This window comes from Suncus etruscus, chromosome 4 (genome assembly GCF_024139225.1).
Source record: "Suncus etruscus isolate mSunEtr1 chromosome 4, mSunEtr1.pri.cur, whole genome shotgun sequence".
Taxonomy (NCBI): Eukaryota; Metazoa; Chordata; class Mammalia; order Eulipotyphla; family Soricidae; genus Suncus; species Suncus etruscus.
This window is the reverse complement of record NC_064851.1, coordinates 115,276,937-115,301,266: the sequence shown is the minus strand read 5'-3', so window position 1 is coordinate 115,301,266 and position 24,330 is coordinate 115,276,937. Positions and strand designations below refer to the sequence as shown.

General features: G+C 35.8%; 1 protein-coding gene across 1 annotated transcript in view; it reads left to right on the top strand.

The window, feature by feature from the left end:
* GALNTL6 (polypeptide N-acetylgalactosaminyltransferase like 6) overlaps positions 1-24,330 on the top strand; it is a 756,971-nt gene that overhangs the window by 497,502 nt on the left and 235,139 nt on the right. Inside the window, exons 5-6 of the mRNA XM_049772673.1 lie at positions 4,869-5,054; positions 8,936-9,119. Coding sequence (XP_049628630.1) covers positions 4,869-5,054; positions 8,936-9,119 — 370 coding nt within the window. The remainder of the gene's footprint in view (positions 1-4,868; positions 5,055-8,935; positions 9,120-24,330) is intronic.

The window sequence follows — 24,330 nt, the reverse complement described above, 5'->3', positions numbered from 1 at the left end:
CCTCAATGTTTAAGGAGTTACATAAGTCTAATGTCTTTAGATTATATTGTGTGCTGCTAAGAAATAGTATGTACTACAACTGGGGATTTGAGGGACAAAGTAATTGTATTGTACATGGGTTCAGTTTTGTTTTTCTTAATGTTCTTTGGCTGAAAGTTCAAGGCTGGGATATCATTGATGGGACTACCAAGAATTCTGTTTATGGGTGATTGGGCTTCCACTGTAACTTTACCCTGTCCTCTTTCTTTGCATCTTTGTTGTCATAATTAAAATAATAAAAAAAAATTAAAAAAAAAAAAGAAAGCATTCTTTAAAAATAAACAACCTGAATTCTCATTTACAGGTGACTGGGAAAATTTACTGCACATTTATTAAATGAAGTAAATTAGCTAAAAATCATGAAATGTTGCCTCTTGAAACAACATGTATATAACTTAAATAATTAAGCTAAATAAAATAAGTTAGATAAGTTAAAAAAAAAAAAGAATAATTAGATCCTACAAGTGAACTGCTTAAAGAGAATGGAACCCTCTCAAGGGCAGTGAACTAAATCATTATTCTAAAGTGGAGCAACCTAATTATTACATCAAATTTCACATTGACGGACTTGCTCTGAACATTTAGTGGACATTATTTGGGGTCAAACCTTTTGTGCTTAGTGAATTTTTACCATAGAATACTTTTAGTTCATTTGAATAGGCCTTGAAAAACATTTAAAAATTAAATAGGACTTGATAAAAGGAAAAAATGAAAGAAGCATAAATGTGTAGAAAAAAAGAAATCAGGTAAAGACAATTCTCTGTGAGTGCCAGAGAATTCCTCCAAAGTATGGAATAAGAAACTTGTGTATGACCATCTTCTAACACCACTCTTTTACACAGCTGTAGAGAATTCTTCACTTTCTTTCCCATCAGATGCTTTATTCATCTTAAGGAATCAGGGTAGAAGTCAAAAAGTATTTCCAGTCTGTTAAAATAGTATCCATGGTATAATAAAATAAAAACATATATAATAAAAACATGGTGTAATAATAAAAAAATTTCACAATAGAACCATCACCTGACAGTCTATTCACACTATCTAAAATGGCAAGAAATCATCTGTTTAAAATAAACATTCTTGTACATATAGCTCAAATATTGAAAAATAAATGCTTTGAGGGTTCACTCTATAAACAATACAAGTAAAATAAGTGAACAGACAAAATGAAACAAAAACATACTCTATGAAACTAGAATGGTGATTACCAAACAAGAATAATAAGGGCAAAAGTGGCTAAGTGGGTCAGTTGGAAGACATTAGGTGGCAGTGTTGACTCTGTGCTAGAGAAGATGTGGGACATATAATTTTTGAGATGAGAAACTATATTTGAATAACATACAACATTGCTATCCAATAGTACCCAATTTTAAAAACAATGCATGGATGAAAAAAGCTTCCTTTTAGAAAGCACATTAAGATTCTACATAACAAAATTGAAGAGATTATGATTAATCATAAGATGCATTAGTTAATAACATAAGAAGTTTGTGTGAGAGCAATATCATTATGGAAAATAATAGGCTTTCAAAACTAAAAGTTTGAATATCAGTCCATATACTTTGTATAGAAGCTTTTTTTTCAGTTTTGAAAAAGAGATGCTGTATTAATAAAGGTTAAAATTCCCTTGTAAATTAGCTGTAAGATGAAAGTCAAACAACTTAGTTTAATACAATCTTATTAAATTGGGCAAATTTTGACAAATAATGCCTGGTCAATTTCAGTTCTTCATTATCAAATGACACTTTTCAGGAGTTGATACTTTCTGTGACCCATACAATCATTTACAAAGTAATTTTTAAAATGGCTCTAGCTTGTAAAAGGAGAGATAGAGGATGTCTATACTTGCTAAATTATAGTAATGATATGATAACTTGTTATTTAATAGATGTTATTCAAAATTATCACTATGGGTCTGAAGAGACAGCACCATGGTAGGGTGTTTGCCTTGCATGCAGCCAATTCAGGACTGATGGTGGTTCAAATCCCAGCATCCCATATGGTCCTCTGTGCCTGCCAGAAGTGGTTTCTGAGCACAGAACCAGGAGTAATCCCTGAGTACTGCCAGATGTGATCCCCCCAAAAAATTTTATCACCATGGAAAATTCTCCTAGACCACAGAACTACAGAAATGGATCCACTCCTGTCTGATTTGTCTTCAGAGTCATTGCCTTTAATTAAATATCTGGTTATAGTCTCTTCCCTAACAGCATAGTAAAGTCCTAGATTTATGCACAGATGATGCGAAATTTTCTGGAAGTTTTCTTTGCGAATTTATACAGAGGGAAAAATAGAAAAGAAAAGAGGAGAGGGGTGAGAGGTAACTCTCTACAGAGCACCAAAAGAGTATCTCCAGAAAGTTGTGATCCTGACTGACTATCTACTCATATGTTTCCCATAAATTAGAAGTAAACACAAAATGACAAAATGTCAAGTTTATAACAAGGTCTGAAGGAGTCTACATTTTTCATATTGCAGGCTTAGTTTTCAGCCAAAAATACCATTTCTTTTTGCAAATAAAATTGACTCACTGGGGTGTCTAATTGCCAATTTAATAAGTGTGTGTTGAATGAGCCCTGTCAAGTCTCTAACCAAATGCCTGACCTTCTACTCTTAACAAAAATTTATATTTATATTTATATTATATTTATATAATTTATATAATATATATAAATATATTATATTTATATTTATAACAAATAATAAATATATAAAAAGTCTCAAAAATAAATTAATGGTATTTCAGAGTTTTATGGGATGAGTTTAAGAGAAATGATCTAAGAATTATTCTGGTCCCTGTGGGCAGAGAAAATGAATTCAATGAAAAATTGCTATAAAAATATTATAAGCAGTATTTACTAGGGTTAAGTATGGCTTGCACCTAGATCCAAGTGGTTTGAAGAGCCCCACCAAAATTGACCCCCCTCCAAAAAAAACCTACTCCAAAACACATTGTAATTAGAATGACAAAAGTTAAAGGCAGAGTCAGAATTATAAAATTACCAGCATTTTCTTAAAATGCATTACAAAAGTAAATATTCCTTAACTGGCCCATATGCAAAACTATTTGATAATTGAAGGGCATCCAGAAAGCAAAATTTAGAAGGAGAGCAAATACAGAATAATCTCTCTCATACATGGGATAAAAAGAAAGAAATGGCCAAATGCAATAGCCTGAGAATTGCTCGATAGAACTGAGTTTACCATGATGGGAGTTGGCAGTATAGAGCAGATGAGTAAGATTTATTGGAGGACAGTTCGTGGAGGGCATAGTATTAAAGTTTTGTATGCAAGAAATTCTATTATTAAAAGTATTATTAATCTGTCTGAAATTTTAAAATAAATACTTTTTTCAAAATAATATATACTAAAAAATGTATAGACATTAAAGCACATATAGAGGAGCCAAAGAGGTAATCACAGCAGGCAGAGCTTTTGCATTGCATGTAGTCAGCCTGGGTCTATCCACAGCATCCCAAATATTCCCAAGAATATATAGAAGTGATCCCTAAAATACATGAGCACTGCTGGGTTGCCCCTTACCCACCAAAAAAGTTCTTATACACAATGAAACACCAATACAGAGAATTCTGACACTTTCCATATAATAGCAGGAGAGGAAAAAATATTTTTGTTTGTTTGTTTGTTTATTTGTTTGGTTTTGGGCCACACCCGGTGATGCTCAGGGGTTATTCCTGGCTATGCACTCAGATATTGCTTCCGGCTTGGAGGACCATATGGGATGCTATAGAACCACGGTCTAGCCTAGGTTACTACGTGCAAGGCAAATGCTCTACTGCTGTGCCACCACTCCACCCCCTTAAATCAATCATATTGTTACAGATCATCTAAAGAGATTTAATAATAATATTACTCATTGTTGTAAGAATTCAGAAAAGACTTGAAAGTAAACACTATAGAATATGTTGCATACAAAGATTCTGTTTCAATGATGCATGTACGGTGTTATATGTTAGAAACTCCAATAAACATTGTAATAGCTTAGATACAGAATAAGGAAAATATGAGCTATCCAGTCTATAATTATATATCTCACAGAAAGCTGTCAAACATACTGAATTTGAACAAGCCCTAGTACTGGTATCTTTTATCACAACCAGTAGAAAATTGGGTTCTTTTATAAACAAGTTAGTAGATTTGGTGTTATACCCACTGCTTGCTTTTAATTAGGTGAAAAATACTTCCAATTTTTTGTTTTCTAATCTTAAATTGCTAAATTCCAAAGGAAGGATCTCTGTCTCATTTCCCTCCTCCTGTCCATATCTAATCTGAACAGCAAGTCAGTCACTCTTCTATCTTAAATCATAAACCAGACACCCAACTGCATCAGTAACAGTCTGTTATGACCCTGTAAATGGGGCCAGAGAGAAAATCTGATTTGTGTTGCCCTGAGAGTTATTTTTCTCTCTTGTGGCTATATGTGCATTCTTTTTCAATGCAGTCAATACTAAATGAGTCTTGCTGGAAAGAGCCCATATGCACTACTATTCATCTGAGTTTCCACAGCAGGAACCAAAAGGGTTCATGCCTATCTTGGCAAGAAGTGCTGGCCAAGACTAGCCATAGCATCCTCTGGCCAACAGGTAGGATGTGTATAGCTCTGGTGTGTCAAAATCCCCAACAGGCCAATTTTGTAACTGATGAGCATTTTGGCAACTACAGTCAAAAAGAATTGCATTCATATGGCTCCTCCAGAAGTAGGAAGAGGACTTAAGTTTGGAAGCATTGTTTCTCTATAAACAGTTAGCCACTGTCTAATTCTTTTGCAAATAATGGTTTGTGTCTCTGTGTTCTCTCCTTACTTTTAGAACACCTGAAGGGCAAGTTAGAAGAATACATGGCCCGATTTTCCAAAGTGAGAATTGTTCGCACCAAGAAGAGGGAAGGGCTTATTCGAACCCGACTCTTGGGGGCCTCTATGGCAAGAGGAGAGGTCCTGACTTTCCTGGACTCCCACTGCGAGGTCAATGTGAACTGGTTGCCTCCACTCCTCAGTGAGTACCAACCCTCTCAGTGCCCCCCTGGGAACTTATCCTTTGCTGAGCTTGTGGACTTTGCTTTAACTTCCATGGTTATAACTAAGGTTAAATAAAACCTTCCTACAAATTTTACATGAAGTCCTCAACTTCTAGCTTAACTACGGCTAAAGACAAATGAGTAACTGGAAAACTGAATTAAAATGGACAATTTAGATAATATCTCCATGCAGTCTAAATTAAGGTTCAAAAAGGTTTCACAATCTCGACTGCAGTTAAACCAAATAAGTAGTGAAAGAAAAAAAATCACAGGCAAAACATCTACTTATAACTTTAATAAGATTAAAACACAATTTAGCTCTTATAAAAATGAGTTTTACAATTATTGTGGACATAAGGAAAGAAAATATTCCAGGCACAGGACATAAAGTATAAATACCCTGATATTTCTTAGAAGTTTTTAAATCAATTTTCCTTCCCACTTCTGGAGCCATTCTCTACCCATAAATATATAGCCCTCCATATATGTCTTAAAGCTCTTCTATCACTCAGAACATCTATCCAGAGGAGAGGAGTTGAAAGCTTACAAAGCTAATAGCAAGAAGAAAGAATTGCCCCATTTTACTTGAGCTGTTAGATACACAAAGAAACTAAATGTCATCCAAGTTAGACAACATATCTATGGCTCAATGTGAGTTTGAGTGCTTTGCTTTTTATTTCTCAATGAACTCAGCAGTCAAATGTTGGAGTCAATAAAAAATGTATGGTAAGCCACAAATATATGTGTTGCTAACAAGTTCCTGGTACTTACACATCCTTTTCCTTTGTATTCCTCCATATTTCACTAAATCAAATTTTATTATATATATATATATATATATATATATATATATATATATCCCTGATCTTGGAGCTAAATTCAGTAGCAACATCCTCCTTGACAGCTGCCTCAGAGAGAATGATTTGCTATTGACTACTGCGTAGGATTCAAGCTCAAACCAGCAAAGTTCCATTAGTAAGAGATGCTGGGCAGAAAAAAAATCAATTGAAACTGTATAAGATTTAAAACAGGAAACAATAAGCAACTAACCCCCCTGCCACACACTCCTACACAGAGCATTGCCTGCGCATCCAAATCAACAGAAATGTTTGTTCGTTTGGCCAGCTACTCCTCTGAGCTTTTAATTAAAAGTTCCTTGTCCAAGGACATGGCAATTAGAATTTCATCCACAACAGTGAGATTCCCTTAAACTAAATTTGACCTATATGGTGCTGAAAACTCAAGGAAGTCAGCAAAAGCCCTAATTTATTTATGAACCCAAGTAATCCCTAAATGCCAATTATTGAGCCTTTTATTTATATGAATCTACAAGAGAAAAAGAGAGAGAAAAGAAAAAGGCAACAAATCAAGAGAAACCCACTTTTTTCTCATTAAAGCATTTCATTTTCTGTAGAAATGATGGATAAAAAATGATTCTAGCTCAGCCTCACTACCTTTTTTTTCCCTCTATCAGTGTCTTGACACATAACCCAAAAATGAAAAAAAAAAAAAAAAACAGGCGGAGCCATAGTTTCTTGGTTCATTTTTCACCTTGGGATTATACCTGAATTTCAATTTCCCATTAAGAGTCTGTTTGTTTGATCCCTGGAAATTGAAATGTAGGCACAAGCCTTAGATGAAAAATTAGTCATGCTGTTTTCACCCTAAGCTAGTACTGCTGGATGAGAACGGAAAAGGAATTTGAAGGGAAAGTTGACAGTTAATTTAACAGACTCATTCTCTTTCGGTCACCTTGGGACTCCTTGTTGGTCAAAAAACTTGTACATCAACCTGATTCTGAATTTTATTGAGGAAAGTCACTCAGACCTTAATACTAAAATCACCTGAATAGGTGATAAAAAAAATTGTTTGGACACAGCAATGATGTTCAATTCTGTTAAAGATTCCTACTGGGAAATACCATTCAGGGAGTATTAAAGCCATCTAAAGGCTTGTCCAGGTGGAAACATGTACTCTTAGAATTCTGGTGGATAATAACTTAAAATAATGTTGGGAAGAGAGGGTCTCTCTTCTAATTAGCTGAAATAAGATTGAGGTGACCACTAGGCTATCTATAGCCCACTGGGGCCATTTTATTTAGAAAAGCAATTCTTTCCACATGCCAGCTTCTATGTTCCCATCATCTCATCTTATTTATTCAAAACACATTTATTGCCTTCAATAAAACTATGTAATTTATTTATCAGGTCTATTGATTGTCTTTGCTTTGATGATAGGGATATATATGAGAAAGAGGAAGAGAGATTGTTATTCACAGCTGTAACAACAAAAACTAAAATGTGGCAAGGATTTCTATTCAATAAATAGAATTTTTATTCAATAAGTAGTTTCTATGCAATAAATTGCATTTTTGAGTGGGTGAAAGAATGAATAAGCATGTATATCTGAAGGAGAGATATTCACTGGATTTTATGATTTTCTCAATTTGCATTATCAATATCTCAAAAATAATAGTACTAAAACAACCAAATCCCATTCTTTCTAAGCAATATTATTTATTTAAAAGTAAGGGCCATAGCAATAGTACAGTGAGTAGGGCACTTGCCTTGCAAGCAGCAGCCCTAGGTTGGTCACCAATATCACATATGGTCCCTGAATCTGCCAGGAGTGGTCCCTGAGTGTAGAACCAGAAATAAGCCCTAGACCATCCTGTGTAAGAAAGAAATATTTATATGTGTTTTAATTCACCAAGCATATTCTTAAGCTCTTCCAAACATCTAGGAAGTAGCATTTCATCAATGTTCTGCCTGCCAGCAAACCTTAGTTGGCTAGAATAAATATTGATAAAATGCATAGGAAGAAAATACTTCACATATGACTATCCTAGATGAGCCCATAGATATAGGTACAGATACCTGGGCAGTTTCTTGCTGTTTTCCAATAATAATATCCACATGGAAAATGAAAGGACTAGTACTGAAAAGAAACTTTCCTGTATGCAAAGCACCATGGCCTTAGAAAGTCACAGGTTTTAGGATTTGACATAAAATGAATAAGTAGTAGCTTCTTTGTGAGCTCAGTTTCCTCACATATTAATTGAGAATAATAATTTCTACCTTGCAATATATATAGTAACATGAGTAGAGAAATAACCTGAGTAAAACTCATGTAGTATTTGCCAAATAATTTAATAGTAGCAAAACTAATAGCAGATAAAATATTGCAAATATTTTAAGATATGATGAGAAAATAAATGGGTATATCTTTTACAGATATAGTCTATACCAAGAAACAGTAGCAAGACAAAACTTAGTAAAAATAATAATAATAAACTCTGGTAAGTCTAAAAACAAAGAATTCTGTATGATCTCTTGGCATTTAGGCAGACACTGGTATGGTGGAAGGAGTGTCAACTATCATTTTTAAATTAGATGCTAAAAAAAAGCTATGAAGTTAAATGTTTACATTTTGGAACTTCCAGAAACCAGGCCACTATTTTCTCAGCAGGCATTAGTTGTATGCTTGCAGTGACACAAATACTGTTTATACCCCATGCATGTTGGAAAGAGGATAAAATAACAGTTTGGGGACAGGTCAGAATGAAAATGTGACAGAGGTTGAACCAAGTGGACTTCTGTAAGTTTTTTCTGGGACATAACTTTCTTAAAGTTCAAGACAACCACCCTCATCATGCCTAATCACCGTTTCATTATGTTAAGTCTAGCCTGTGAACATAGGTTCTGCAACATGCTGGCATGATGACCAAAACAGAACCAGATCTGCCAGCCTTCTGCCTTCGGAGGGATATGTATGCTGCTTTTCTGGGAAAGGGGAAAAAAAGGGAGACAGATGATTCGGGCAGACATGTCATTTCCTATTTTGTGCTTTCAATTTTCAGACCAAATTGCACTAAATCACAAAACCATCGTGTGTCCCATGATCGATGTCATTGACCACAATCACTTCGGGTATGAGGCACAAGCCGGAGACGCGATGCGAGGAGCCTTCGACTGGGAAATGTATTACAAACGAATCCCCATCCCTGTGGAGCTCCAACGAGCAGACCCCAGCGACCCTTTTGAGTGAGTAGCAGCCCAGGGAAGTGGGAAAGTGCAAAGGGACAGCAGGCAGCCCACGTATTCCAGTGCGCCAACTTGGAGCCAGGAAAAGGACTAATATAGGTGGCACTATTATGCAAAACACTGCAGACCTCCTAGTTGTAGAAAATTGCATGGTGTGGGGCTGGGAAGATATTACTGTGATAAAGGCACTTACCTTGTTCTCCACAGAACAAGGGCTCAACCCTGTATCCCAGAGATCCCTAGAAATTTGCCAATTCCTGCATCCCACAGGTTCCTAGAAACCAGTCAAGAATGATTCCAGGGCATACAGTCAGACATAAGTCCTGGACAAAGCTGGATGTGGATGTGGCCAAAAAAAGAAAAAGAAAGAAAAAGTAAAGAAAAGAAAATTGCTGGTGTGCTGAATCCATACATCAGCCCTTTTACACTTCATTAAGGATGAGCAAAAGTAGAGTGAGCATCAAGAAACTGAGTGCTAAGAAAATGCACAGAAATGGAATGCATGTTATTTTGTACTTATTTTCACTTCTATTATTTTCACCATTCCCTACATGGTTATTTAAATAAGTCTTTCTCTAAGTGGGCAAGAGTGGCTGACATAAGCCTCAGGTACTATGTGGGCATTTTTTGTTTGTTTACTTAAAGAACTTAGATTTTCAGGGAGGTCCTGGGAATTTTTTTCTCTCAATATGGAACTGTTGGGCAAATAAGTTTGAAAAATTCTCATTTAAATGAACCGTTTTGGGGCTAGAGAAATAACACAGCAGATAGGGCATTTGCCTTGCACGCTGCCAACCAGAGTTTGATTCCCAGAATTTCATATGGTCCCCCAAGCCTTCAAGAATAATTTTGAGCAGGAGCCAGGATTAACCCTTGAGTGTTGTCAGGTGTGGCCAAAAATAAAATAAATTAAATTATTTTACTTTTATTAGAGACTCACTTCAAATACAAAGCAGTAGTTGATCCTATATTCTTCCCCCTGGTGGGAACTGTCTCCTTAGGAGACAAGTCAGTTACTTGTTAGCCAACATTCTCAAGTCTAAACTGAGAAAAATCAATCAAAATGACATATCCGAGGTTTATTACATAGTTCTGCTGGAAACTAATTTAAGCTCTATAATAGAGTTGATCATTTATAATCTTCAATTATCAGTAAATTGCTTTCTAATTACATTCAGTTTTTTAATATGAGTATACAAATTATGAATGTTGAGAACAGAAGCAAAATATGGATATGACTGGAACTGAAGAATGACACAAATCAGCAAAGTGTCTACAAAAATTTTGTCATTTTTTTAACTTAGGCCATAGTATTATATCTACTCTTCATAATCTTCCCTTTTGATTTTACTGAGATATTCATAATTTTTATTTATATATTTATTTTCATCAAGGTATCATAGTTTTCAACAGTATTGAGTTGCTATTATTGCAGTGATAAATTTACTATTATTTTTCTTTTTTTGAGGGGATTTCCTTGGCAGTACTCAGGAGATTGTGTCCTCACCAGCAATTTGTTATCAGTGCTGTTTATGGTTCAATGCAAGGGCCTAAGGATTATATGCTATTTGGACCCTGAGTTGTTAGTGATAACTATGCCACACCAGCAGTGCTAGGGTTCTCCAGTGTTGTACCCAGTGATGTTCTGTGGACCATGTAACACCAGGAATAGGGCTTTAGCCAGGTGCCAAGCATGTATCCTAAATGTTGTGCTATCTCCTGACCCCAATATGATTTCTTACTGCAAAAAATATATCTGTGATCAAGACTTTGATATTCTCTAATAGTTCACTTAAAATCAACAAAGCTTCTTCACAAGCAATATGCCTCATTATGTATTTAAAAGAGAAGTTCTATATACTTCTGTAATAGCTCTTTACATTCCTGGACCTGACTCCAGCAGGTGTTAAAGGAGTTTTTTCACATTAGAAAGTAATTGTTCAGGTAAGAGTTGTGTGTTAAGAACCATCCCAATTCTTACATCATTATTCAGTCAGCAGATTTCACAAGTTAAGAAATCAAAAAGAGTCAGAATGCACATCGAAACACCTAGCACATACTACACAGACTTGATTTCAATTAATTTGATAGAATAAAACATGAAATTCAAGAGAAGTTGATTTAGATAACTGGTTTATTGCAAAAGACTAAAATTCAAGAACAGGCAGTTGAAGGTGCTCTATAAGGCACTTGCTTTGCACATAATCAATCCAGGTTTGATTAATGGCATCCCATATGGTTCTCCAAACTTGCCAGGACTGATTACTGAGAGTACATATACCAACTCAGAAGATCTTCAGCTTTATCCTCTAGGTTTTTTTGGAAGGTATCATGACATAGTAACTCAATAACCATTAGTGAACTAATCAGGGGGCAGGTCCTCTCTCCTCCTGGAGTGGGGCCCTGCTTCACTACTGAAAGTTTCAAGCTTCCCATCACCAGGTTGATTCTTCTGGAAATAAACTGCATCCTAACTAAGGCTCATCCCATAAGTTGCCTCATTAACCTAACAAGACTCCACTTGCTGCTCTCCCTTCAGAAACACTAAAAATATGTTTTATGAGCTCTCTCCTGATAAAGAGGGTGAAGACCAACTCTATGTTTCTTATTATAAATCATATCACAGACTCTAACATTTAAACTTTCAATGAACATTTGATAAACATTGAGGAAATATTTCTTCCAAATCTAAGCAAGGTGGGTTTTGAAGACATTAGCCTGATAGAAAAAAGCAGGCATTATTTCTTCTGTGATTTGAAGAATAGTCATTAAATATCTAAAATTTCTGAAGGGACTCTTCAAATGTTCAAGTTTCAATAGGGGTTTTGAGAGAAAGTATAAAAATACTTGTACTCTCCCAAATGTTTTGACCAAGATTTCAGAACAATTCAAAAACCATTATCAATAGAAAAGTTTCAAAAACAAAGTTTATGTCTAACTGTTTAAGTGAAATCAACTGATATAGTTCTGCCCACCTTCCTCACCAAAAACCACTAAGCATTGTAAAAGGAGATTTTGATGGGGTCAAAAGGAAGATTGGGGCTTGATGAAGGACACGCTAGCCCCTAAACATGATAGAACTGTTATTAAATTGCAGCTACAGGTGGTAGCAAAGTCGGAGTCCTGTGACTGTCATTCAAGTTTGCCATATTTTGGGGACTAGAATTCACCTAAGATGGCTTTTTAAATAATTTAATAATTAATGAGTTTCAAAAGCCATTCCTTCCACCAGTAACAGAAATAAATCAGGATCCTGATTTCTGCAGAAATAGACTTCAAACACTGTAGAAGTGTCAAACTGTGATACATCCAACTGCATGAGGCAATATTAGGCAACTTGCTTAACCCCAGAACTGATGCAGTTGGTAAATTTTTAATTAAATCATTTCTGTTCCACTCACCTACTTACATGGATGCTATTCTCTCAAAAATCATATCTTCCTGTTAAGTACTACTGCCCCTGCTGGTGTGCTTTAATTCTCTTTGAGATCTCAAAATATGGACACTTTAGCGTTTAGTAATAAATGTGGCTTCCAGGAGGTGTCCACTTTGATCTGAGAAACTGCATTTGCCTTCCTGATTATAAAAGAATGGCCATCCAAGCAGCTCTGATCCGTGCATCAGCAATCCCATTATCTCAGCAGTCACCTGAGTATACTCATAAACAGACATGGTAATACGTGCTCCTCTAGATGCAGTTTTAAGAGACACAGAATAAATGCAGACTATAGTCTCCCTCATACTCTCACAATTTAAGTGGCTGCTCAGAGTGGTGTGTGGCTTCCTGTGGGATAAGGGAGGGCCAGGGTTGCAAGGATGGGATGAGAAGGAACAAAGAGTAGGATATAAATCTATTGCAAACCACAGAACATTTCATAAATGTATATGCACAAATTATCTTCCTGTAGCATATTTATCAACTGTCCCATGAGGCTTGTTTTAAATTCTCTTTATTTCCTGAAAAAATATTTAAATTTTCAGTAGTGTACACAGTAGTTCTTAATTTGTTAAACTCTCTGAAATTAGTGGATATAAAAAGAAATTATCCATTAGTTTAATAGTTTTAATTTTATAGCATTATATTAGTGTCCAAATATATGTTTCTTTTAAAATTTTGATATTTGGGATTTTATTTCAAGTGCATATAAAATCCTGCTCATGATAAGAACTCAATTACTTTCCTTTCTTTTCCTTTGTTTTGAAGTGGGGAGGGATTTGGTGCTTGGGAACTTCTCCCAGCTCTGAAACGGGGTGGAGGGAGGACAGCACTGGAGGTGGGAGTGCCCCTCAATTGTTATTACTATGTACCATAAATAATTCTGTGAAAAATAAATATATAAATAAAAAGATTTAGGATTGAATTCTAATTGTGCTCTATCCTTGCAGTACTATGGAAATCATATGGTGCTAGGAATGATACTGGGGTTGGCCATATGCAAGGAAAGCACCTTAACTCCCATTTCATATCTTTGACCTAAATTCAATTTCTTAATAAAGATTTACATTTATGATCAAAAGTGTTCAAATTTTTATCAAATTTCTAACCTGGGAATCAAGAGCTTCAACAATCTAAAATAAAAAAGTAATTTCAATGTAAATTTGAATCCTAAGAAAATAGTGCATATGCAAATGGATTTCTGCTCCCAGAAATTTATGGTTCATGTTATTATATGGCAGCATAACACCAATTGAATCACATGTATTTTAGACTGATGGGTGGGAGGACTAAACATTCTATTTCCTAGTAATTTCTATCATGATATAATAGCTCTGGAAATTCTTGATATTGCTGACTTCTAGAAATGCTTCTTCTTGTTATATCACTTCTCATTCAGGACACACAAGAATGAAAGCCTTTACTATACATCAAAGCAAAGCAAAACAAGCCCCTTTAGTCCTGATGACCATAGGAAAGATATTTTTCTTTTTTTCTGTCCACTAACTTATTTCTTCAGTTTTAACTCAACATCCAAAGTTTAGAAAGGACAGGAAAAACATCCTATCAAAGTCCCCTTTAAGGTAAGCAACCTTAAACAGTGTTCAGGACAAATGACCAGCCTCTTGAACTTGTCAGGGAAATAATATTCGCCACTTCAAAAGACAGCCCATTCCATTAGACTGACTGACAGAAACCTTTTCCCTTGTGTGAAGAAAAATCGGCCTCCCTGATCCCAAATTGTGCTGTCTTGTTTCTTTAACATGTTTATAAAGATAGCACAGTTATATCACCCAATATATCCAATACTCAGGCCCTAACATCGGAATCTGTCAACTCTAAAAGAAAGTTAATTTCTAGGACATTTGCATTAATTCCTAGTGATCGTGTTGCCTTTTGCCAAGTGCTCACAAGCAATTTAGCAGTCTCCTCAATTTGGCAAGTTTACTGCATTTTTTAGAATTCATCACTATCCTGTCATTGAATTGTGGAGAAATTACTTTCATTCAGCCAATTTTCTCTAGATCTGCACAATTCCTTAAGTACTCTGAAATTGTAACTTGAACCATTCTAGATGGAGTTCTTCTATGCCATCAGTACCCTGAACTGACAGGTTGATTTACCACCTATAATAGATTACCACATTACAAAATTAAAAAAAAAAAAGCAAAAAAGGATACCTGCACGTGTGTGTGTGTGTGTGTGTGTGTGTGTGTGTGTGTGTGTGTGTGTGTGTTTATTGAGCTACAAATCTTCACCTGTTCTCTGAGAATTCTCTGAGAACCGCTCTGTGCACCGACACATTAGTTTGAACTCTGTGATTTCTCTACCAGGTATCTCAAGTTTGACATTTCAGCACCAAAGGGCCCTGGAGGATCAAAGTGGCACAAGTAGATTCTTTGTGGGCTGATTCTGTGATCCAGAGTGTGAAGCAGAGATTATGTTAAAATGGTGAGAAGTCTAACTCTTTTGTTACAGAGCAGGGCTTGTTTACATGGAAAAAGAATGCTTCTAAATGTCTCAGATAATGTCTTCCTTTGTTTATCAAAGAGGCAGAGTACAGATCTCTGGAATCTTACTGACTCTGCCCCGCTGTGCAGGGGCATGAGAAGATTTTGAGGACCCCTTTATGCAGAAGTCAGTGGTTGTTGGGGAACAAATGTAACTGTTACAATCAATTTAATTTTGATGTAGAACAAACTCAGAAAAAAATTGTAAAAAAAAATTCATCAAACTGACACTTTAGGTACAATTTAACCTCTCACATTAGTAGAAGAGGAAATCTAAGCAATAGATTCTAAATGACAATCTAGACAATAGGGTGCAATGACTTACCCCATCTTACAACTAATAAACGTTTCAGGTACTACTAAAACCTGGGTTGCTGATTCATCCATCTTTGCTGCCTTTTATTCATGCCATGGTATGGGGAGAAAATTTCAATTCTTTAAAAGCTTTACCACTGTGAGTCAGCACCGGGTAAGAAATTTAATCCTTATCTTGATCTCAATCCTTAGCTTTATCCCCAGTCTATAAAATAAATAATACTGCCTGCTTTTTACAGATGCTGGTAAATTTTGCAAAATGAAGCAATTCAAACTCAAAGAGGTTAAGCAATTTTCAAAAGTTTACACAGGAAATTGGAATGAGAATCCAGATCTAAGGATTACCACTATTCTGTGGCAATTTCCTCCTCTCTTCCTATTCAGAGAAGATATATTTCCCAGTGCTTGAAGAATAATCATGTTCAAATAGGGAAAAAAATTTTCAAAAAGTACAATAACTTTCCCCCAAATAGCAGGGCAATGTGTGCTGGTAAAAGAACATCAGAAAAGCTACAAGCAGCAGTGACCTTTATCAATTCTAGAGCAAGTTTTGTCACGTGATATATTCAGTACACTGAAATAAAGTAATTCTAGGGTTGCTTCATGCAGATCCAACTGTGCTGTATACGCGGCCCAGTGGAGGACTATGAATGAGTCTGAGATCAAGCTGGCCCTCTTCTCAGAAGTTCCAAGCTTGGATTCATTAGTCTGGGGAAAGAGGGATTCTCTCTCCTTAGTGGGAACGGAAACTTCATGTTACAAATCTCACTCCTTAGTGGAAATGGAAACTTCATGTCACAAATGTAAAGTAGAGATGAACATATTGAGAATCAAGTCACATGAGGCCAAGACTGAGCAACAAGCATTTTGTCAGCATCTTATTGAATACATCGATTGACATTTAAATTTTGATATCCCTCTAGGATAAATTCCACTGGGAATTGAGCTGTGCTTACTTGGAATTGGAAAGTGAGCTTTTATATTCAAGTGTCTTTCTGCAGGAGTCTTGAACTAAGATACATCATCCTGAACTCAGTCCATATCGGCAGAGAATGAAATTAACTCTCCCTGTACAAGCACAGAAAGAGGAATTCAAAGTATAAACTGTAGACAGTCTGGTAATAAGAGTAACTAGAATTTCTCTCTTCTCTCCTCTCTGTGTTGAACTATTCATTTGGGAAAAGCTCAGTCCCTATACCTTTAAAGCCTGGAGTTTTATAGGGTGAAATGATTACTTCATTTGTAAAATACAGACAGTGATTTGGGCAAGATAGTACAGTAGAAAAAGTGCTAGCCTTGCATGCAACTGACCTGAGTTTGATCCCTGGCACCTCATATGGCATCCAAAGCCAGGGGTGATTCCTAAATGCAGAGCCAGGAATAAGCCACGAGCATAGCCAGGTATAGTCCAAACTTTCCCCAACCACAAAATACAAAATATAAACCATATCACATTTCATAAGTGAATCATTTTGTTCATACTTTATTTCTCAAAGTAACTCAATGTTATCTTACCTTTTTCTGTGATATTTTTCTTTCACATTCTACTTCTAAACTCTTGCTCACTCTCACTCTCTCGCCTTAATCAACTGATACCTATAAACTATGATAGAATTAACTAGCACTAGCCCACCCCTCAAAAAACATACTATTCTCTATGATATTGTGAATCTTTAGCCTCGATATTTGGAGGGAACTGAATTAAAATAAAACATGATTGATTTAGTCTAATGATGAGCTAATTTCAGAAAACTGGAATAGAACTTGAACTCTTCAAAGTCTTCAGCTCAGATAATCTCTATATCTTTTCAAAAGTTCCTTTTAACTATAATAAAACACCCTATTTTATTAAGCCTGGGTAGCATGTAATATAAAACCTAATACATGTTGAGGGCTTCACAATATCTAAACCTTCTCACATTTACTAGTTGACACCATGAAGTATTCCTTTGGTAGAGCTAAGGCTATTGATATTACCTTCTAATTTTCAAAGAGAGAACCATGGAAATCATCTAGCTAATAAGAGACAAAATTGGGCCTAAAATCAATGTCTTCTTTCATTCATTCATATTTTAAATCTTTGGTTTAATCAATAATCTCATAGGATTTAAGTCAATACTTTCTTTTATTCATTGAGACTTTAAATCTTTGAACTAATCAATATTTCCTTTTCCTCTTCTTTAAAGAGAAACTTGGGCACCCATTAAGTGAAGTCATTTTGTCAATTAATATTTCATAGTGAATATATCTGTAATGAGAGCAGAAAAGAAAAAGTCACAGAGAGCCTGGCTTTCCAGTCTGGTGTTCTGATCGTTGCTGATAGGTTGAAAATGTCAGCTTTCAGTTTCTTCCTAATGAAGGAAAATGTCAACAATGTCAGCTTCTGGTCTGTTTAGAACAGGATCTAATTCAATATTTGACAACGGCAAAAGGACAGAATGTGTAGGGGGAAAATACTGTCAAATTTCTAAATGTGTGTTCTAATCTACACAGGGTGAGAATCAGTGAACAGAACTGGCTCAAGGTCTTAGAAACTAATCAAAACTTTGAATAAAATCAATCTCCCTTGAAAGTCAAGAATCAAATCCCACTGAAGATATTTTAATGCCACATAAAATCCTCTGACATAGGTAAAAATATTCAAAGAAAACATGCAAGTGACAGCATTTTCTTTTTGATGACCCCGTGCTATGACTCATGCTGAGAACACTTTGGCTGCTTGAGTCACAGTTCTCTGATCAACAACTTCCAGGGATTGTGAGGACATTTTATGTCATAAACTGGCCCCCAGAAAGGACCCTTTATTACCTCCCCTCTCAGAGTGAATGCAATATACCCAGAGATATGTTCCCTAGCACTTCACCTTTTTGAAGTGACAGAATACTTTTAATAAAGCCAATTCCTAAATCAACAAATGTTGCCATCCTTCTGGTGCTTCCTTATCTTCTTTATTTTCTTTCCTTGTTGCTTGAGATATCTGAGTTCCTGACCAGAGGGCTTCTGGCTTTTGGGTGTCTTTGTAGTTTCTTATAAGATGTTAGAATTTTGCGCCCAATTTTAGCTATTACCCATCTTTGGAGTCATTCATGACTCAAATATAGCATGGTATGTGGTTTGGGAAAGTGTTGGAACCTAGTCTTCCATCCTGAAAGTGATTTCTCTCTCTCTTTCATACTCTCTCTCTCTCTCTCTCTCTCTCACACACACACACACACACACACATACACACATACACACACATAAACACATAATCCTGGGGAGAAGATTGAAACACCTTACTTTTCTCTACCCAGACTTTTTCAAGTCTTTTGTTTTTATTGTTCTACTTCTATTCTTATTTCTCCATTAATATCTCTTGAACTTTGGGATTTTCAACTCTCATTCCTTGTTTTGCTTTATATTTTTGAGGTGCTTAACTCCTACTAGTCTTGAAATTGAAATTTCATCTCAAGAACCACTCAACAAAATCCATCATCTCTAACCTACAATGCCCATTAATTCTTTATCATACATTTGTGCCACATAGTACGTAACTAATGCTTCCTACATATCAGGCAATTGTTAAATGTACCCACTTGGACTGATCACTATTTATTTCTATTTACCAGTTGCTCCATCTTAAACAACTATGCTTTATGAACCAGACTGGTTTCCTGAAACTTGTTCATTCCGTCTCCTGTGTGAAGATTATCCCTCTGTCCCTAACTCCCTAACTCATCCCCTGAGAGGTGATTGGAGACTACTTTTAGGCAGTCCTAATTTAGACTATTTTATGTGTCCTATGCTGGCTGATAGAAACATACTGTGACCAGCTACCCTATTACTGAATCCCAAGCCTTTTTTGATCCAAATTTTCTTTCTTTGCTAAAGAGAAAGTCTCCATAAATCTATGATATTGTTGTCACAACTTTCTTCTACCTATCCAAGTTTCAACATTTCCCCTAACTGCAAAGATATGCACCAGAGCTTAGAGTTTTGCCAGATCCTCTAAATTCATACTACTTTTGCTTCCTCCCTCTAGACAGAAATATACACCCCAGAGCCCAATTCCCTTCAGAATATTATAGACTTATTGTTATATTAGCATTAGATGTTCACATAGAAAAAATTGTTATAAATTACTTGAAATATTCACTCTTAACAAAAGAATTTGTTTGAACACTAGGCATAAGAAATAGTCTGATATTTTCTGAGATGATGTCTTCATCAGGATCATACATGGCAGATAGCAAAAGATGAGTATCAAAGTTTACTACAGTGTCTGACAAAATGTCACTGACTCTATGGCTTATACAAAAGAAGGGTTGTACTTATGAAAGCTAAAATGTCCAAGTTTAAGGGTATTAGCAGATTCAGCATCTTGTTGTAATACTATCCACCACCACTACTTACCACTCAGAGATTTTTGTTTTTTTTTTTTCTTTGTCCTGACATGGTGAAAGAAGGTAAATTAGATCTTATTTTTATAGGGCATGAAACCACTTAGTGGAGTCTTCACTTTCACTTGTTATTTCAAGATATTGATTTGGAGGAACACACTAACTCCACAGTATAGAGATTGTGCTCAGTGATGAGCCATATAAAATTTAAATAAAACTTTAGAAATGAGGCAGTCTGAGAGCTCTTACATGAGATAAAGTACTTATCTTGAATGACCAACCCCAGTTCAAACCCCAACATTTCATATATATAACCTCCTACGCAACACCAACTGATTAAGCCTGGAGCACTTCCCAAAATGTCCACCAAATCAAAAGAAACAAGATAAATTCTCTTTTCAATAATCTAGTAAAGTTAGAGCAAAGATAAAAAAAATATATGCACTCCCCTTGATGTAAATAGAAATGAGTTATTTTAGAAAAGTGATGGCCTTTTTATTTGCATTCTTGGTTCCTGGATATAGTCAAGACTATAATTCTGTTCTTCAAAGAATTAATTATATAATAGTTAAAATGCCAGGGAGAAGCTTTTCCTTTTCTTTCTCTTTCTTCATCTCTCTCAATCTCTATTTAAGAGGGAAGATAAAAATTAGGCAGAATAAAATATAATGCAGAAAAAATGTATCAATTTTCATTGGAAACTCAAAGTCTCTGCCAGATGAGAAGAATCTCATGTGTGGAGATCTGGATGCTCGAAGTTGTAGCTTTATGGAATGCTTCTGGCTCAAACCATCTTCAACATCTTTTTGGGACACTAGCAATATCAAGATTTTCCTTCTTTGTGTGTTTTCTTGCTCTGCTTCGATTTATTTCCCTTCATTGGAGCTAGAAAGGAAACTCTAACAAATAAACCTTGGACTAGACCCTGCTTATGGAATCCAGCATGTCATGGCCTGGAAAGCAGAAGACTCGCAGGGCCAAAGAGTCTCCTGTGCAGCAGAGAGTAGGCCAACAATTTACCCAGAACATGCAGTGACACATAAAGAGGAAGAATTAGCAAAGGGAAAAATAGAATAGAGACAAATGAGCAAAAGACTCACATTACAGTCCAGGAACAAGGACGCAGGTGTGGATGTGGCACTTGAGCATAGGAGACTGCACAGGACAGGCTGGGACAAGGAAGAAAATTAGGGTTTGTCTTTGCTTCCAGTATAAGGGGAACATTTCCTATCTCCCATCACTGGGCCTCTACCTCTCCAATCTCAACTCCACATGTTTAGTTAGAGGAGAAAACACACTTACTGGGTAATATTCCTTTGATTAACTTTGTACAAAGAATTACATTTAATTTTTTCCCTTTAGTTTTGGTGCCAGGGATCAAAGTTGGGGTTTTGTGCTTGAAAACCCATGTTCTATCACTTGAGATACATCCCTGGTCTTTGAATTGAACTTAATATAATAACAAAAATGATCTCATAGACATATTGAGCACAGGACACTGGTTCAAAAATACAACTTAGTGTACAATAAATGTCTTTATCTCTGTCACTGAACTCAAGGGACCCCCACAGTGCCATTTAGAGTGAAAGTGGGAAGCCTGTTTCGTACATGCAGGGTTCAAGGCAATAATATATGTTTAGTAAAGTATGGAGGAGTATATTTTTATACTTGTAGCCAAAACTATAATTTCCTAAATTTTATCCTATACCCCTACCTCAGTAGCTCAACAGTAGATGGTCTAATAATACCATTTTCTTCTATAAACCTTTCATTCTAACACTATGGGAGTCATTTCTAAACTAAGCCTTCTCCAAAAATCTGATTTTATTGCGTCTTTTCTCTTCAAGTCAGAGTCCCCATGAGCATACCAATGACTTTATTGAGGGCCTAACTGGCCCACTAGAGTCATCTGGAAGAGTCAAGATGGCCTTTCCATGCTGTTCCCTTTAATGCTTTCCGTGGTCATGTGAGCCAGAAAGCAGCTTAAAGCCAGACAGTACTTTGTCTTACCTATTCTGCCTCTATTTCTATAGCTTGTGAGCACAGGTAGGTGTTCACTAAAGATAAACTTCCTACTTCATTAGCAAAAATAGCCATTCCAGTCCTAAGAAATTTCAATTGTAAGCCACAGGCAAGCAGCGCCAGGAAAGAGAAATTAAAGAATGCTACAATTTTTTAACAAGTATAAGGATCATTATGTGAAGAATAAGGCAAAGTTGAGTACCTCGTTAACAAAAAATATAAAGCTTCTGATAAAAACAATATTTTCACTCGTTATTTTCACTGTGGGTAGGGGACTATTCAAGAGAGATTTGACGATTGTCACTCTGACTAGTGTTCTCCTGTTATCCAGCTAAATAATACAAAAGTAATGACTTGAAGGGACATATTCCCAGAGACCAACAGGCTCAACAGAGATTATTTTACTTCTTAAAATAATTCTATTGTTTAAAAATTAATTTAACAGTATTTAAGATATTGTTAAAATTATCATTTTAAACAGTTTTGTTGCTATGCAATAGTAATACCTTAAGCAATTGATGTATTGATAAAGATGTGGCATATAGACACAGTGATAGCTATTATAAAAAGGCAAACTTGTGCCACTTTTGACAGCATGAATCATGTCAACACATGACTAAAGGAAGTAAATGCAAATGATTTGAGGGAATGATGTTAAGAGAGTCAAATACACACAAGATGACAAGGACAACTTGAACGTCATATTATTTCACTCATTTTGAAAGTCAACACACAGCAAAGAAAAAAGAGAAACAGATTCAGATACTAGTACTTCTACTAATAATAACAATAATGATGATGATGATGATGATGATAGTCATTCGAAAGGAAAGGACAAGGACAGTGGCAAATGGAATAAAGGAGATTAGTAATTTGATAATAGATTAAAAGCTAGATTTTGGTGGTGATTACGATATAATCAATACAGAAGTCAAACTGCAATGTGAGAAATCATCTTTGAAGCAGAAAACAGGAGAAAGTGAGAGAGACTATAAGGATGTGTTTCCACAGGCCCATCTGCATGTCAGTCTGTCTTCACCACCAAGCACTGGGCTTTGCTGACAACAGCAAATATTTGCTGGCTGAAGTATCAAGTGAGAATGAGAAATCAGGGACTGGCGCGGTGGTGCTAGAGATAAGGCTAGCCTTGCCAGCACTAGCCTAGGATGGACCGCGGTTAGATCCCTTGGCTTCCCATATGGTCCACCAAGCCAGGAGCGACTTCTGAGCGCAAAAACCAGGAGTAATCCCTGAGCGTCACCGGGTGTGGCCCAAAAACTGAGAGAGAGAGAGAGAGAGAGAGAGAGAGAGAGAGAGAGAGAGAGAGAGAGAGAGAGAGCAGCATAACCAACAAAATTTATATTAGTTAAGGCATTTGTCTTACAAGCTACCTACCCAATTCCAAACCCAGTACAACATATGATTCACCAAGCACCACTAGATAATTCCTGAACACAGAATCATATATAAGATATGAGAATAGTTGAATGTGGCCTCAAACACCCCAGCCCTCAAATATCTACACTAGAAAGGTAGTGCAGAGGTTGTCATTTTCCTGCACATGGTCAATTCTGCCCCTGGGTACCTCCAGGAGTGACACCTGAACACAGAGCTAGACATAGTCCCTAAGCACCATCAGGTGCTACCCAACCCCCCTCTCCAAAATATTTAAATGATAATAATAAAAACTATATAAACTATTTCTTAAGCACACAACAAGGGCACAGAACCTAGAATCCACCTTAGGAATTTTAGAGATTTTTAACTGTAGCAGACATGACTCTACAGACATGAAAGGTATATTTATCACAAGTTCATTAGAATACCATAACAGAACTATGTGTTGATTTTAAGTTCAGAAGATCCTAAAATAGATGTTGTTTAGGTCACAAAATTTTGTCTTGTTGATATTTATCTTTGTTTCTTTGTATCCACAATTCTAAGAAATAAACCCAGAAAACTATTTTTTAATTTCTACCACCTATAATTCATCTTGTTCTGATAAATATTTTCTTCCGGCTTTATTAAGCTCATTTGATGATAGAGAAAACTAAATATATCTGAAAAAACTAAAGAAACCAAATTCTGAACACTAGGACAACTCAAAAATAAATAAATAAACTATCATTCTGGGAAGCTAAGACAACTCTGAAATATACATTCTCCATTAAACATGTGTATCTAGAACTGAGGTGCCATCAAATAAATTCCAAACAGACCATTTATCCTCTATTAAGGTCACATCAATAGTGCAATAGTTTTACCTTACAATTCATAGAATAAAAATATAGCAAATAACTAGTAATTCTAATGCAACACTAAAGAAAGTTTTGTTGTTTTTTTTTCCAAAAGATAGTGTGTGTGTGTGTGTGTGTGTGTGTGTGTGTGTGTGTGTGTGTGTGTGTGTGTGTGTGTGTGTGTGTTTTAAACTAACATAGCCTGGGCTTAAATTTTCTCACAGGACACAGTATGTGAAAATATTGGTGGTAAAAGACAATTGAGAAATTAAATATTTTACCAGGTCCTATGGTTTAAATCTAGAATTATTG